Source organism: Carcharodon carcharias, chromosome 22 (genome assembly GCF_017639515.1).
Source record: "Carcharodon carcharias isolate sCarCar2 chromosome 22, sCarCar2.pri, whole genome shotgun sequence".
Taxonomy (NCBI): domain Eukaryota; kingdom Metazoa; phylum Chordata; class Chondrichthyes; order Lamniformes; family Lamnidae; genus Carcharodon; species Carcharodon carcharias.
In genome coordinates this window covers 50,673,488-50,691,103 of record NC_054488.1, presented here as the reverse complement: position 1 = coordinate 50,691,103, position 17,616 = coordinate 50,673,488, and the positions used below count along the sequence as shown (strand labels likewise).

At 43.7% G+C, this 17,616-nt stretch overlaps 1 protein-coding gene across 7 annotated transcripts in view; it reads left to right on the top strand.

The window, feature by feature from the left end:
* Nucleotides 1-17,616, top strand: part of map2k6 (mitogen-activated protein kinase kinase 6) — a 98,135-nt gene that overhangs the window by 41,274 nt on the left and 39,245 nt on the right. For 4 of the 7 annotated variants that reach the window (XM_041216976.1, XM_041216982.1, XM_041216980.1 and 1 more), the window contains 5 exons: nucleotides 8,496-8,615; nucleotides 10,114-10,230; nucleotides 10,640-10,691; nucleotides 13,320-13,447; nucleotides 15,338-15,415. In XM_041216976.1, the coding sequence (XP_041072910.1) occupies nucleotides 8,496-8,615; nucleotides 10,114-10,230; nucleotides 10,640-10,691; nucleotides 13,320-13,447; nucleotides 15,338-15,415 (495 nt within the window). The remainder of the gene's footprint in view (nucleotides 1-8,495; nucleotides 8,616-10,113; nucleotides 10,231-10,639; nucleotides 10,692-13,319; nucleotides 13,448-15,337; nucleotides 15,416-17,616) is intronic. The other 3 variants (XM_041216981.1, XM_041216977.1, XM_041216979.1) reach the window with 2 other exon arrangements.

Here is a 17,616-nt window from a genome sequence, read left to right as displayed (position 1 = left end):
TGCTGCAACTTTTGACCGGTGTACAAATAGTTTAATCTATATCGTTAACAGTAACTAAACGCACTTTTGTATGGCCAGGATCCTCCATAGAGAGAGAGCCACCTCTATGCACCGCTGTGTGGTGGGGGGGGGGGCTCAGCAGACCTGGCACCATCTCCGGAGAGAGAAACGTTTCGAGTCTGTATGACTTTTCTTCAGAGCTACATTTATATACAGCTGTGTACCTCACCCTCAGGACATTCCATAGCAGTCTGCAACCCTTTGACGTTCAGTCCCTGTTGTTAATTTAGGTCAACACACGGGCCATTCACTCAATGCGGGCCAGGAGCCTCAGCATTACTCCTGCCCTGGGTCAGAAAGTTGGTCAGCACCTCACCAACTTTAAGTCCAGCTGCCCTGCAGTGATGATTGGCCAGGGTGGTCTTAACAAGGCGAGAGTGGGACTTGCACCCCTCAGGTACTGGAAATCCTACCCTTGAGGGCTGCCAGCCAATCAGATTGGCCGGCAGCTGTGTAGCCCCAGCCGCGCCAGAACACAGTAGTGGCCGCTGCCGGGACTACAACCGGTCCCAAGAAGAAGGAAGCTCGATTGTGGACTTCAAGGTAAGTCTGGGGATTTTGGTCAAGGAGGGATTGAGGACCCTAGTGAGAGGCATGGGGAGTGAGTTTTAGTGGATGGGGTTAAAGGCACAAAGATGGGGTACCAACTTGGGGTTTGCCCCCGATGGGCACAGGAGACCTCCCCAAAGGAGGCCTTTTAGCCCAAGCTGTTACATTTTCCGTCTGGCCACCTTCCTTCCTTCCTTCTTCCCCTGCCCAATGTAGTAATGGCAGCGGAGGTGGAATGAGCTCCTTAAGTGGCCTTTGATTGACAGCTTAAGGGTCTCAATAAGCCTAAGAGCGGGTGGACTGCCTGCTGCTTTACAAGCCTCCAGTAATTTTGGGGACAGCTCGGGGGTGAGTGGAAAGGTGGTGGGCTGGCCACCTGCTTTATTTTACATGCCTCCCCCACCTGCCTTCAAAGATGCTGTTGGGGGGCCGTAAAAATCACCCCATGGACACAACAGGTTTCCACTAAATTGACAAACGAACAAATAATCTATACTCGATGGCGTTGCCAGAGGAAGCAGTGCTGGCCAGGATACTAGGAGAGCTTCCTACTATTAGTGCCATGGGGTCTTTGAAAATCCACCTGAACTGGCCGCAGGATTGGTTTCGAAATCTTACTCGTAAAACCATAGTTCCAAGAATGCCGAGATTATAGTTCATGTCTTTTGAAGAACTTGAACCTACATGTTTCAAACTCGGACCTAAGGTTGCTACTAACTCAGCCAAGCGGTCATCTTTTTTTCCCTTATTGGGTCAATGCTGCTGCTGTTCCCTGTGGTAGTTGCACCTGCTGTGACACACAAGCACCTTATGATCATGAAAACGCTTCAGATTTCGGTAAGTGCCAGCAGACAGCTCGCCCACATTCTGCAAGGTTTAAAGGCCTGTGTGTGGATGCGTGGCCTAAGCGGAACATTTAAAATTACACCAAGGGTGGAATCTTCTGTTTGGGAGTCCAAATCCAGTGGCAGGCAGGAACATCGGCGTGATTCCCGCTTGGGTGGCTGAACACGCGTGACTTTCCGCTCTTCGGCTAATTATGCGTCCACGAGGATCACGGCGAATCTCAAAGTGGGGCAGGCCACTTAGTGGTTGCCCACCCCTCGGTTATCTCTTGGGCCTAAGGTCCTGTCGCCATATTTAAAGGGGACCCAGACGGCTGTTCACTCAGTGCAGGCCAGGAGCTCTGCATTACTACTCCAGAGTCCTTGCGGCCGTAGCTCGTACTGGAGAAGCTGGCAGTTGTGAACATCCCGGGACATACGGAGGTGCCTCCAGCATTGCCTTTTGCTCATCTCTAGATGAAAACACTGCCTGCTCACGTATTGTATCCTGTTCACCAGCATCTTGACCTTGAGGCCTCGCTACCTCTTCCTGCTCGGGCCCTTGCTCCTCCTGGCCCTGCGATGAGGCCTACTTCTCCTCATCTGGCTGAGAGCCATTGCCAAGGCAGGGTTGGCTGCAGCCTGTATCATCGACGCTTCAGTGGATGTGTGAATGAATTGAAGTGATAAATGTAATGAGCATGTCCTTTACAGGTTTCCCTCCGTCTCAAAGCCAGCATCAAGTGCTCAGCCCATCACCTGGCCTCTGTCTAGACATTGGTATCCCCACCCCACCCCTTCCAGGTAACAATTATCCTGGAGAACCAGAGAAGGCAGTGTGGAAAAACTAGCCACATGATCCCTTGTCAGCCATTCACCTGGGAGAATGGAGGTTTGGAGTCAGGAGTTTACTGCCGTCCACCAGCCGTGCCCCTTGGAGACATTCACCTCCCTCCCTCCTTCCCTCCATCCCTGCCTCTGGCTGCAGCTGATGACAATTGGCACAGAATGAATGCCACCTTGCTGGGATCTCGATGTAATGAGACCCATGAGTCGGGAACAAACCTGCTGCTGTGTGGGCTTCACTATAGAGAGAACACAACTGGGCATGTTTGTCACGCAGTTGCCTCATGATCATTAGGGTGACCCTTCAGTCGGCCACTAGTGCTGACCTTAAACTCTGCCTGAAAAGATCCTCCTCCCATCCTGAAGAGTCTCACTGACTGACTAACTGCGTGGTCACAGTCAGTTTGGAAAAATGGTGCATGTCACCTTTGAAACTTGCTCTTTCTACCTCCCCTGTCACTCACCAACTTCCCCCCCCCTCCCCCAATCACCATGGACTCACCCAATATCACCATTCCTCTCCCCTCTGTCACTCTTGAACTCTTCCCCCCCCCCCCCCCCCCCCCCATTACCCTGGACTCCTATCATGATCAATCTCCACATGCCTGCCCTCCCCTCAGAGCCAACAGCTATTACTGTCCCCATGCCCACCCTGACACTGCCCCCTCCTGCTATCTGAGCAACCTGTCTAGTCCTCCTCCATGAATTGCCCTCCACCATCACCCATGAGACTCCCACCTGCAAAACTCTTATCCTGGGCCTGTCACCCTACTGCACCCACTCCCTCAGCCCCCGACTGTGTCTATTCCCTTCTATCACCAGGACTCCACTGTCTGTACCACTGACCATGGCCTCTAAGACAATTCTTTTTCCCCCATCCCCTTGGTTACGTGAACTGGGGTACAGTGGATCATATAGTGTCATCGCCATGAATGAAGGACTAGGCTTGTTCAACAGAGGAAGACTGTTTAGTGAGGAGGAGAAATTCAGTCATTACTTTTTGCACATTGTCTATGGAATGGTGTTTGCTTTGTGCACACCCCATTGTTTCCATATGATTCAGTAAATGACCCTTTGTGCACATTAGCAACTTTAAAACAATTGGAATATACATACATATTGTTTAGGCTGTGTGGCGATTGCTGCGATGTGCTGAAGTCAGGTGTTAATCTGAAGGTAAACCTGTTCTCTGACATGGAAGCTGATTTTCCTTCTCATCGTTTTTAACTCACGTTTCATTTTATTGCCCTTTTCTGTTTCTCTGGATCTTGTTGTAAATGTTATTGCTTCAGTTGTGGTCACAAGACTGATTTTTTGCATTCTGTTACCCAAATTTGTCTTAAAAGAGGCAGCTCATAAAAGTGTTATTTATAGCAGGCGAAGGTAATTCAGTAAATGATTAGTTTACTACAAATGAAAAGAAACTGGGGACCGCATTTCTAATTTAAGATAGCTGCTCTGTGTGGAAATTATGTAAGTTATGCAGCGACATGGTGATTTTTCTGATGTCCATCGGCATGAGATCCAGCATTAATCCTACAATACACAGTGTGTAATAGCCAGTTTTGATTGTGCTTTTTATTGGCACAATCTCGTGTTTAATTTGTTACCGTCTTAAATTTGCATCGTTCACAAGATGGGTTCGACCTTTTCACCACCTCCTTCCAAAATATCACTCCAGCTGTCTGCTCATTCCATCATCTAGTTGATGTTTGGAGAAACCGGGTATTAAAATATGTTGTGTTTTTGCTCTAATGTGTCAGCATTTGATGTATTTGGTTCAGCAAAGCCTCTAACTTAAAATTCTCATCCCCCTCCCTATTTCTATAACCTCCTTCAGTTCTGCTACCCTCCAATAACACTGCATTCCTCCAATTCTGGCTTTTTGCACACCCTTGGTTTTTTTGCCCTACCATTGGAGGCATGTCTTCCATCTGCTGAGACCCTAAGGTCTCGGAATTCACCCCCCCCCCACCACCTAAATCCCTCTGTCTCTCTTTCCTCCTTTAAGATGCTCCTTAAAATGCTACCTCTTTGATCAAGCCTTTAGTCGTCTGTCCTAATACCTTCTTATGTGATTTGGTGTTTTTTATTGTGTTTGTATTTTTTGACTTGTTTGCTAGCACAATGCAGCACTTGCTGAGCCACTGCACAAAGCACTAATTGGCTAATTCTGTGAGATTTGCTGGTGTTGTTTTGTGTTGATAAAAAATCCAGTCCTTTACCAAATTTGACCTTATCACAGTTTTCTTTTAAATAGAATCCAGCAACAATTTTTATGAAGGGGCAGATCAAATTTAACTCCAACAATGTCAGTTTTTCTTTAAAAGCCTTCAGCAAATGTCAACCAAAATCCTGTGCTGCTAGGCTCCGAACCAAGTTTGTGATGGTATTTATGCAGCTCTGGGAATTGATCAATCATCATAACTAATATAATGAACTAGTCATTACAACTAAAACAAATGGAAGAATCTCCTTATACAGGACTTGGCATTGACCCTGCCTTCAACACCCTTTCACACAAGTGGAACCTCTGTGATTTTACAATTTAAGGGCTGGATTTTTAGGCCCCAGTGGGGGTAAGAATGGAGCAGACGGATGAAGAAATGTGTGTTGTGCTGGCCAGTGTGTCTGTTTGCCTACTCCATTTTTCTGGAGGTGAGACTGGGGGCCGGGAGAGCTACCTGCTTTTTGCCATGACTATAACTTTAGGTTTATGGATCTTCTAGGTCTGAATTTAAATTCTGAATTAAAAGCGAATGTTTGTCCTTCAGTTATATCCTCCATTAATAATAACAAATGTGTGTTCTACCCTGGTCTTGAAGATTTCTCTATTTTGAAAGCTTGTTGTTAATTATCCAAAGAATTAGGGGAATGTAATACACAAGGCAGAATTTTATATTCGGCGTGCGGACGCGTGCCGGAACATAAAATGACGCGCAATGACCTCTTGACATGCGTCCCGTCGCCATCGTGAACGCCCGCGATGTTTTGCTCTGCGGGCACACGCCAGAGTCGGCTGCGCGCCCGCCGATAATTGAAAGGCCTATTAAGGCCATTAACAAGGTAATTAAGCTGAATTTTACGCTGCCCGTCCAACCTAGTGGTTGGCGGGCAGGCGAAAAAGCCAAGCGGCCTTTACGTTTTTTTTTTTAGGAAACCTCATCCACGAGCGGGATGAGGTCTCCTAAAGCTAAGATTAATGAAATAAAAAACTTTATTTTGAAAATCAAAGCATGTCCCATTTCTTGTGACAAAGTCACATGAGGGGGCATATTTCATTCAATTTTTAATGTCCTTATCTATTTTTTAAAAAAGCGCTTTAATCTCTCTGAGGCAGCCTCGTGCCTCAGGGAGATTGAAGCACTCTTTTGCGCGCATGCGTGACCTGTGCGCCAGGCCCAGGTCTCTCTCCTCCCCCTGCCCGCACAGGCAATGCTCAGAGCTACCGCTTGTGACCCACGCAGGGCGGGCCTTACTTGGCCCTCCCGCGTGAAATCGCGATGCGGAGCCAATTGCGGGTGGTGGTCGGCTCCCTGACTGCTCCCGCTAACCCCGCCTGATGACTGGAAAATCCTGGCCAGAGTGCCTGTAAAGTTTTGATTGAAGTGAAGAGACAAACGGTTGACACTGCAGGCAAAATATGCACATTTTCTGTGAAGTCTCGGGCTAATTTTATGCAGATCAAATGGCTTCACTTCTGGTCTGTGTGAGAATAGGTGTAAGAAATATCTCTTGCTGGCTGCTCCTATTGAAACCCTGATGGCTTTCCAAACCCTCTATTCTCATCTTCCTCTACTCCGCTAATGCAGGAATGATGAGGATCAGATTGAGTTGACCAGCATGGGTCCCTGCTTCCAATGTTATGCCCTGGATCTAATCCTCAGTGCTTTCACTGGTTATGTTTACTATGCATTCTTTTGTAAAATTATATTGGTCACTGTCATTGTCATGTGGCCGCATCACTGAACTAGATAATTAACCCGCACATTTAAACCTGATTTATAAAAGGCAAAGCTAATTTAATTCAGAAAACCTTTTTATGAAGACACACGGCAAGCTTTAAGGATGAACTGCTGATGTTCTGCGGAAAGAATATCATTTGTGCTGAGTGAACTGTTTGGTACAACCTGTCACGTGTAGGTTTGATTAGGTTCCTATTAACTGGCACCTCAGAGGGTCTGAATCTATATCGTGTAGTGTTGTGATGTCCTTTTAGCTTTTTTTTTATATTAATCTTTAGTTTTAACCCTTCAGTTCAACCCCTTCCTAACACACTGGCCAGCTAGGGTAAGGGAAAGGCAGACTCGCATTTTGATATCTTTATGAAGCTCAGAAATGTCTTAAAAGTGCTTCAGACAAATGGGGCTGAATTTTACCGGGGCTGTAAAATGCGGTGAGCCGTTCAAAAGCCCACTGACTTTGGCAGAACCTGAAGGTCCCACCGGCAGGAAGGGTGGTAAAATTCCACCCATTCCCTCTGATACACTTTTTACACTGACTGTTGCTTTTGCTGATGTAACTTTGGTGCGCAGTAGAACACAGTAAGGTGTGTTGGAGGGTGGGGTTGGTGGAATTGGGAAAAGGGAAGGTATTGGCATCTAAAGGAAGACAACCCCCTCCCCCCATCACAGCGGCAAATCAACAAACAAGAAGGTCTCTATTAGAACGGAAAGTTCAGACTCCTTCGTTAATTAATGGTTTTGTTTCAGACACCCCACTTTATTTATCTTAGTTAGTAAGTGTCATTGTTCAAGTTCTATGAGTCATTGTAATGGAGTTCAGTTGTTTGCTATTGGTATGGTGACCTCTGCTGTAGAGGCTAGGTTTTCAGTAGGTCATTGCCACAGTCTGTGTGCAGACTTGTACCGAGTGGTAAAATAGCCTCTTCTCATTGTGTCAGCCCCTTTATCTGGCTTTTTAATGGAAGTTGTCTTACGCTGGTGAGCTGTTAAGAAAACACAGATGTTTTGTTAATGGAAAAAATTACGAGCAGGATAATCAAGACCATTCCAAGGTTTAGATCATTGAATTATGGAGAGAAAACAAAGTATGAGGGGTAAAAATAAAAAAAAGGGACATAATTTAGGTTTTTGGAATAATGCTGAGACTGGATGAGGGGGCTATTTTGTGCAATAGCAGGGGAGTAGGACCATCTGATCTATTGTAAACTAAAACAGCCAAGAACTAAACTTACAAAGAGGAATATATCACTTTGAGTTACCAACTTATACAATGCAGTAAGTATTATTAACATGCTCAAAGAGGGAGTTGATTTGTTCTTAATTCAACACAATAAGGGGATATAGATTTAAAGAGAAGCTTTCGTGTTCATGAATCTAGCACATGGGCTTCTGGATCATACACACATCGGCAAAACAGCGATTGATCTATTGAGTTTGTCCCATTCAAGCACTTTAAAAATAGCTGTACTTAATGCAATTGAATATTGATTTGAAGTAATTGAATACAAAGTGCATTATGCATTTCTTACATCATGCTATATGACATAATATTCCACCCATGCATTGCTGGCTTATGATGATATTCATATAGAATAAGTGGTTTGTGCATGTTATATCTATTGCATGTGTATGTTATTACATATCTATCTAAAACCACTTATTTCACTACACTTTGCCCCTATTTTTGTATAATTGAATCTGTTAACAATTGGATAGTGACTTTGCTCTTGGCAATAAAGTTTTATGTGTGAATGCATAAATTAACGGAATCATAGAATGATGCAGTACAGAAGGAAGTCATTTAGCCCATCATGTCTGTGCTGGCACTTTGAATGAGCTACCCATTTAGCCCCATGCCCTGCTTCTTCTACATAGCCCTGAAAATTGAGGCTTTGTTGTAATTGTTTGGTTAGAGCAGACTTACTACCCAGGAGAGACTTATGTAAGTACATAGGATCCAATTCACCATTGTAGGTGTGTATGTGGAGGACGATGTCTTATGTTCTTTTTGTTAAGATTGCATGACTGGTCTGAAGCTGTATGGTATTAAAACCAATGCCAGGATTCTATGGGGAAATAATTGTGTGTTGACCAACCAAGATACTGTGCAATGCTGTGATTGATTGACGTTGGTCAATGATGTCTTTAGACTTACTGAGAGAACAGCCCTCCAAGATATCATGCCAATCCTGAGCCTTTCCCTCTACTTTTCAATCTACTTTGTAATGCCCTAATGTCTTATCTTCTTCAGAGGATCCGTGCCACAGTGAATAGTCAAGAGCAGAAGCGATTGCTGATGGACCTTGATATTTCCATGCGTACAGTAGACTGTCCCTTCACTGTTACCTTTTATGGAGCACTTTTTCGTGAGGTAATTCTGCTGACCTTGTGTGTTGGGTGGTGGGGAGGTGCAGGGAGTATGGGTGATGGAATGACTGAGCTTCCAATTTTATAAACCCCTAAAATAGACCACCACATTTGCACAATATTTGGAATAAAGTATAAAAATTGCAATTGGAGGATGTACCAACTGGATAATCCCCTTTTTCAATAGAGACACTTCTGTTCAAGTCACAGACAACGACAACACAGTGATTCCAGCTGCCATATTTGGTGTTGGACCGTGTTTAAATATAATTTGTCTCTCTCCCCATTTGAGCCTTTCACTGTGTTTATTCTGCAATTCTGAATTTCAACTTCTGTTTCAACAGCTCCTAAGCTTCCCATCCCATTCATACTTGTTTGGTTCGTGAGGTAGGATCAGAAGCTGTGGTTTTAATGTTTCTTAATATTGTAGAATCATAGAAATGTATAGTATAGGAGGAGGCCATTTGGCCCTTGTGTCTCTACCACCTTGTTGAAAGAGCAGTCATGCTTAGCCAAATATCCATTGTCCAAATGTCTATCTTAGGGGCTTATAAGATGAACTGTTGCAATATGCCCTATGTTGGAGCCCAGCCCAGCAGCCATGTTTATTGGTGTAATCTGATAGCATGTTATCTACGGAAGTCACATGATAGTGACCTGTGCTCTGCGCTTTTTGGAGAGGAAAGGAGATGCTCTCCTCTACAATTGCAATTGTAAGAGTGGTTGCACACTCCCCAATAAAATTCTTTTCTCGCTGCTTTTGAAATATAGCCATGTGCTTGAAACCTAAGTCGAGGATTTCCTAATTGTTAATTTTCAGGCAAAAAATATTGCTACCGCACTGAAATTGTATTCCTTGTTATTGATCATTTTGTTGTAAGGATATTGTTTTAGTAATTTATTACATTTCTTCCCCAAGCAAAAGAATGACTAAACCATTCTGTAAGCTCTGGAATTCCTTTCCTAAACTTTCCTGACTCTCTGCCTCTCTTGCTGCGTGACGCTCCTTAAAACCTATCTCTTTGGCCAATCCTTTGGACAGCTTCCCTAATATTGCTTTATAAGTGTCAATGTCTAATTTTGCCTTTATAACACTTCTTTGAAGTTATATGAAGTTTTTGTTTCCCATTGGGTAGTTAGTTGACTTTGCAGTTTGGTGGCGTAAAAGATTTCTAGTTCTTCCAAACCGGGAGCGAGTTTACACCTTGTCCACGTGAACTGTAGAGAAATGGGCTGGAAGGGGACTTTTGTAGCCAAATCTTCAGCCTCTATCCATTTGAAGCTCTTAAATAGCCAAATTTCAGCTGCAAAACCAAGTAAAATGGAGAAGGCTTGAAAAATTCAAGCTTCCATTTAGGATCTAATTGGTGGTCGACCCCAATCTAGCAGATGCTCAAATTTATTGACAATAGTGTTCATTTTATTCCCTTTAATCAAGCTACAATCTTGATGGTGTGTCTATGTACGTGAAACTATTGAGGCTTTGTTTCCCTTTCTCGCAGGGAGATGTGTGGATTTGCATGGAGCTAATGGACACTTCTCTGGACAAGTTCTATAAACAAGTGATAGACAAAAGAATGACTATCCCCGAAGACATTTTAGGAAAAATAGCGGTTTCTGTGAGTCCCTTTTTACTATTGTTGACTCCTTTTATGCCATATTCCATTTGCACCTGCAGGTAAAATTCAGTAATTAACAGGTGACAATCCTGATGCTTAGTTTTGAGAAACTTGAGGGAACCATTTATAAATGAGCCTCTTGTATAAGTATATCATGTCTGTATCCTTTTCATGATGGAATTTTAATTTAAGACGCTGAAACATTCCCTGTTCAAAGGTAATTAATGAAAAACTGACCCAATGATATGTTTTTCTTCATCCAGCCTTTCCGGAGTCCTCATCTTTGTAATAAGTTAATTCTCTCTGCAGACTGAATTTAATCAACAATGTCCCACAGTTTAAAAGACAAATGGTGCTCCTGTATCACTCCGTAGTCTTGTAGCTAACTTGTGCTGGGCTTGTTTTGCAGATTGTGAAGGCATTAGAGCATCTACACAGCAAGCTGTCTGTGATACACAGAGGTATGTATCTGGTTTTAGCTGCACTGCCCTCAACAGACTGCATGGGTATGTAACAGGGCAAGATGAAGTGGTAATAGTTCAATAAAATTTGGGTCTAATATGAGCTTTGCTGCTGAAGAGTTAAAAGGTTTAGTGTGATTGCTATCATTCTAGTAACGCTCTTGCTTTGCTTCCTTTGGGAGATCTGGTAATGGTTTTGTCGCTTTCCAAATAGTGATGTAATACAGCTTTGCTTTTTCTCCCTTTTTAACACACGGCTGCCCAGTACAATTTATTTTTGTTTCATGTTATACTATCAAAGTCTTTGAATTGTTCACTTTAAATTGACTTCAGTAAAGTCTAGAGCAAGAGCTGCTTACTCTGAGAAATCCTGCTGCATAAAGCCATAACAAAAAAATAGAGGCACTAAGGCGCAAAGAATGTAAACCTGCGAGCCTAAACTGGGTACAAAATGGACCAACTTAGGGAGCACAATGTCCTATGCCCCAAGGGGGCCTGAAAAACATGCAACCAATAGTTGGTTTTTCAGGCGGCTGCCCACAATGGAAGTTGGGCTCCTTGTGTTTGCAAATGATGGGCCCTACTCACTGACTGAGGACCCTTACGTGAAATCTGGCTGCTTTGAGCAGAGCAAGTCTATTCCTGCCTCGTTCAGGCTTCTGGAATGTGGACACATCCTAACCAGTAGCTGCCACTGCAAAGGTTAATGAAATTAAAATCATAATTCTGTGGAGCCAGGAAGAACACCAGGGTGTCCCACCCCATTCCACGGTACTCTTGCTGGTTTCAGCCAGCCCCTGAACCACCAGCTCCACACACCCCATCTCTGGGGCACAAAGGTAGGCTGAGATTGAATGTAGGGGCATGACAGGCTGTGGCAGGTCACGCTGAATATTTAGATGAGGCCCAAGGGCTCTTGGGTGATGCGATCATTCCCTGTGGCCATTTATTGCGTTAAAAACAGCCTCAAGGAATTTCTAATTTGGTTAAATTTAATCTATGTGGTAGATCTAAAAGTTTATACACACTACGGTAATCGCAGCAAAGCATTCTCCTCTATTGAAACAAGATATGTTATAGTCTCACCAGGAAGGGTGGAGATGGTGAGTTTTCATGCATTTCTACACAATTAAGGTTGAGTAATCACAAACACGCTGATTCATCCTGTTCGTGTAATCCATGATTGTCTCTAATCATCATTCTCCAAGACTAATCAACTAACCTACAACACTTGATAGATGGCTGTGGAAAATGTGGTATTCTGTTTGGCTGGTGGTTCATGCTCCAAACTTTTATATGTTAAAATGCACGGAATAGATACAAGCAGGCTATTTAACTTGGATTATGAATGCCAGGTGTGAACTCGAAATTGCAAAGGATTCAACATTACTGAATAACCTGTGGGCGATCAAGTGCACTATGGTCCCATTTCTGCAAAGACTATTTAAGAGTTGAGTTGCATAAATTAGAACATTGAAAACATTTGAGTGAACCTGTCAGGCAGTTGCTTGTGACCTTGAACCTAACTTGCGATCAAACACCCCGCCACCCAACCCCACACGCAAAAATACCCCAACGACATACCAAAATGTTTCATCTCGCACAGTTCTGCACTGCATTTCATCTTCCATGTGTCAGCTCATTTCTCTAGCCGCCCATCTCCTCTTGAAGCCTATCATTATCTTCCCTACTCTTTAGTACACTTCCAGTTTTCATGAAGGTGCCAATGGCTATTGCACCATTCAGGTTGAAAGAATCTTGAATTTTATAGAATAAAAAAAAACCCACTGTGTAGAATGGATTCTCCTTTTCTCTATTTCTCATGCTGTCTAACATATTAATAATTAAGGGAAAAACTCAGCAGGTTTGACAGCATCTGTGGAGAGAAAGACAGAGATAACGTTTCGAGTCTGTATAACTTCTTCAGAGCTGAAAAAGAGTCATTCGGACTTGCAACATTAATTGTCTTTCTCTCCATAGATGTTGTCAGGTCTGCGGATATTAATAATAAAGTACTGTTTTTCCTGTGGTAAGCTTCAGGCTTGGAATTTAAACGTGTTGCTAGGGTATTTTTTGGGCTGGATATGGACCTGTACTCGGAGTCACAAACCACTGAAGATCTTTGTTTTGTTCATTTATCTAGCTTTTAATTTTATTTTGTCAGCTGAGTACCAGACACAGCAAGGGAATTGTACAAGTATGGAGGTGCAGGTTAGAAATTCAGTCCCCGACAGGGCACAGTTTCCCTCCTGTGTAAATGAATGGGCAGGAAGCCAGGTACAGCGTATGGCCAGATACCTGACTAGTGCTGCTGAAGGGTGAGGCTCCCTGTCGACAGTATGTGTCCGCAAAATCAACTCTCAGATCTTGTGCATTTCGGAGTCTGATGTACGTCTTCACCACTTCACGCCATTTTGTTCTGTATTTTAAGTTGTATCTTTATTGGCATGTCACAAGCCGTGCACCTGTGAATCTTAAACTGTTGGAATGAGTCTAATCTTTTTTCTAAAAACTGCTTGAGTATAGCGAGGGGTCATTTCTGTTGGAAACTTTTTGAGCTCCTCTAGCTCTGGCTCAATCTGTTTTGAATAAACAGGGGTGTTGCATAACAGTTGTTTTTTCTTTCAGATGTGAAGCCATCCAATGTTCTGATTAATGTACAAGGCCAGGTTAAGATGTGCGACTTTGGCATTAGTGGCTACCTAGTGGATTCAGTAGCTAAAACCATGGATGCGGGCTGCAAGCCATACATGGCCGTAAGTACAAGTCCATACACCTTCCAACCACAATGTGGAGAGTAATCAGGGTCCAGTTTGGTTCGGGACTTCAGACTAGCATGAACAGGCGTTTGGAGCAATCTGTTCTGGGCATAAGGTGAACTTCTCACCCTGTATAAGAATTTATGAGAACATCTTTATTAATCTGGCGACATCTTGTGTTGGGACTTTCACATAATGTGGCCAGGCTTAGAGTGTTTGTTATCTCAAGAACTTAATGGTGCCTGTGCTGAAGGAACTGCTCAGCTGAAATGAGCCTTTTCTGGTTTGTGTTGTTACTGAAGACCTGCTTGACAGTGTAATGATGGTGGCTGCATTGAGCACACATGACAGTGTGATGATTTTGTGCGTGTGTGCATGTGTATGTGTGTGTATATGTGCATGTCTGTGTGTGTGTATATGTTATTTGCCTTGGGAAACATTGGCCTGCATTTTCTGGGACAGTGGGAGCCCTGCCCATCAGCTGGGAAGTTGGGGGCAACCGCGCCTCAGCCGGTAATTGGAGCCCTGTCCCAATTTTATGTGCTAATCAACTGCCTGCTGTCTGGATTCCTGTCCCTTTAAGGGATAATATTACCCCCACTACCTACCCACCCCCCCTCTCCTTCAGTCGGAGGGCTGGCAACCCTTCAGTCTCAGCAGTGCCACCAGAGGCATTGGCCACCTGCTGTGACTGCAGCCAGACAGCAGCAGCATTGATGGGAGGTCCCGGACCACTGGTGAGTGGAATCAGACCCCAGCGAGGGTAGATGGGGTTGGATTATGGGTTGTTTCTAAGGGGGCAGCCCTTTTTAGTGGGGGGGGGGCCTCTCATGGCCCACAGGGTGCCCGATCAGGACGGTCTAGGGGGCGGGAGGGTCTCCCTGTCGCTGATAAAATGCCAGTGGCGGCGGGACAGCGATGGGCACGCCAACCCCTGCCTCCCAGCACGCTCCCTGAAGCCCCATAAAATCCGGCCATTATAAGTAGACCCCATGCTGTCCAAGCTCACTGCCTCACATCTGCACCTTCCAACCCAGATCACCTGACACCACTCAGGAGTGAATCTGGTTGGTTGCTTTTTCTCCTCTCCCTGGCCAAGATGAAATGCTCTGGAGCAGATCAACCTAGGCTGGGAACTGATACGTGACTCCTAAACCAGAAACCTAAAACCTGGCCGATTCCTGGATCAGAACTTGTGCTGAGGTCGCTCTCACTGGGAACCACTGTTATGGAGCATTTTAAAAAGCCACATTCCATAATCAAAATTGCACTGTGCAGAATGAATTGTTTTGGATGTTATTGGCCCTCAGCAACACAGCAACGGGTTTCTAGCTTGGAGACTCGAATTGAAGTAGCTTTCGATAAGCTTTCATGACTTTGCTCCCAGTACAAGAGGAGGCAAGCTGTATTTGGTAAAAGTATGCCCCCCACCAGCTGCCATATTAACTGGGAATCATGCACAAAGGTTAACAGATACTTTGAGAGAAATTTTAAGGGGGAAGAAATTGCTTTTAAAAATACATATGACCATTCTCAGAAGAGGGGTGCCATTTTATTTTTATAAAGTGTTTTAGGGTAACTGCTTAAAAAAATATAACCCTACATCAGAGTGGATCAGCAAAGACTCCACATTAGCAGCAGAAATCCTGATCTGTACGGCAATGGTGTGACAGTGCCATTTTAATAGAAATTCTTTGATATAAGGAGCATTCTGAATTCCCAAGAAATGACTTTAGGCTTTCCTATCATCCATTATCTTTGGTCACAGGATATAGCTTGGAGTCTTTCTGTCGGGTGATGTTCCTGTGTTGTATGAGTAGGGATGTTGAATGTAGTTTCAGGAGGTGACTCCTCTGCTGAACTGTAAAACCTTGCCTCTTTCTACAGCCAGAGAGAATTAACCCTGAGGTGAACCAGAAGGGCTACAGTGTCAAGTCTGACATCTGGAGTCTGGGAATCACCATGGTAAGTGTTTACCCCGGAGATGATTCAGCATCAGACCTAAGATTTGCAAATTTATGGGTGTTTAAAAAGAGGGCAACTAATCACTGTATCCTGTGTTAATAAATCATTGTCTGAACTCCTGTATGAGGTTACTGTCTTGCTAAGTTATTTTAGGCAAGTGAGTACAGGCCTACAAAAGATAGACACAATTAAAAGTAATTACTGACTCTTAGGGTAAAGCTATTCTTAGAAACAACCGGATAAAATGAGCACAGTTTGACATCATTACGATGACCTGGAATGAGGAATAAGCAATCATTTCACCTGTAACAGAGCCAACGTTGGTGCTCAGAGATGGTACCAGTTCTGAAGACTGACTGTATCATAAGAATCTGGGTTGATCTCTTCATAGCTTTATTGAGTTGTGTGAGAAGTCCATCGAACGATATCAGGAGATGAGGGTTTAGCAAAACTAGGGACGAGCTCAATATTCTCTAAATTAGATGCTAACTGCGGAATCTGGCTAATATCAAGAGAAGAGGAATCCAAACATCTCTGAACTTATGTAACACCATTTGGAAGATCCTGTTTTATCCAGGTTACCCTTTGGAATAACATCAGCACCAGAGATTTTTCAAAGAAAATGTCAAATCTTTTAGAGGACATAGATGGAGTTGTTTGCCACATTGATGACTTCTTGATACATGGCTCCACTCAAGTTGAGCATGACTGAGAGTGAGAGCAGTGCTGAGAAGACTACAAGAGGCAGGATTGACAGAGGAATTAGGAGCAGGAGTAGGCTATTCGGCCCTTCGAGCCTGCTCTACCACTCAGTAAGATCATGGCTGAGCAGGTTGTGGGCTCAACTCCACTTTGCCGCCTGCCCCCTATAATCCTTGCCTATCAAAAATCTAACCATGCCTTGAATAAATTCAATGACCCAGCCGCCACTGCTCTCTGAGAAGAGAGTTCCACATACTAATGACTGAGAGAAAAAAATTCTCCTCATCTCAGTCTTATTGTCAAACTAGTTCTAGTCTCCCCCGCAAGTGGAAACATGCTCCTGATGCCTACCTGTCAAATCTCCAGGATGTTATATGTTTCAATAAGATCACCTCTTATTTTCCTAAGCTCCGATCTGTGTAGGCCCAATCTTTTCAACGTTTCTTCATAGGATAAGCCCTTCATCCCAGGAATGAGTTGAGTGAACCTTGTCTGTAACGCTTATAATGCAATTATATCTTTTTTTCAAATAAGGGGATCAGAGCTGCACACAGTGCTCCAGCTGCAGCCTCAACAATGCCTTGTACAGCTGCAGTAAAACTTCCCTACTTTTATATTCTGTTCCTCTGGCAATAAAGTGGTACAGGAGATTCACTCGGTTCACTTGATTAACACTCAACAGTAAGTGAGAGTTTTCACAGCCAGCAATCAGATTTCTTGGTCATGTAGTGAGTACATCATCAATAAAAATTGATCCACTAAAGACCAGAGTCATAAAAGAATTTTCAGCTCCAAAGAACATCATGACATGGGAATGATGAATCAAATGACAAACTTTCTAAGCAAAAAGCTTAGAGCTCAACGAGCCACCATGCCAGTTGTTATACCAAGACAATGAAGTGTGTTGGAAACCATTCTAGAAAATCAAGGAGAGGTTGATGTCATCAGAGGTATTAGCACATTACAATCCAGAGTTACCTACAAAAATAGCAGCTGACGCATCCTCTGCAGGATTGGGCACAGTACATTTTCAGGTACAAAGAAATAGAAAATGCAGACTGGTCTATTGCACATGACGTTCATTAACAGATACAGAGAAGTGATGTGCAGTATTCAAAAAGGAACAGTAGCAGCCTTGTGGGCATGCAAGAAATTTGCTGACTACGTCTTAGGCCTACACATTATGATAGAAACGGACCATAAACCTTTAGTCACACTATTGAATTCAAAAGAGCTTTCAGCAATGCCATCAAGAGTTCAATGGTTTAAATTAAGATTGATGAGGCTTGATACTCATCTGGTCTATGTTCAAGGGAAACAACAGAGCACAGCAGATGCATTATCACACATTGAAATGGAGAATCCAGAAAAAGGCGATATTGAATTTATGGAAGATGTCAAGGAGTTTGCTATAATGATGGTCCATACATTACCAACTACACAAAAATTGAGTGAAATCAAAGAGGCTCCAAAATCAGACGAGTAATGTGAACAGATCA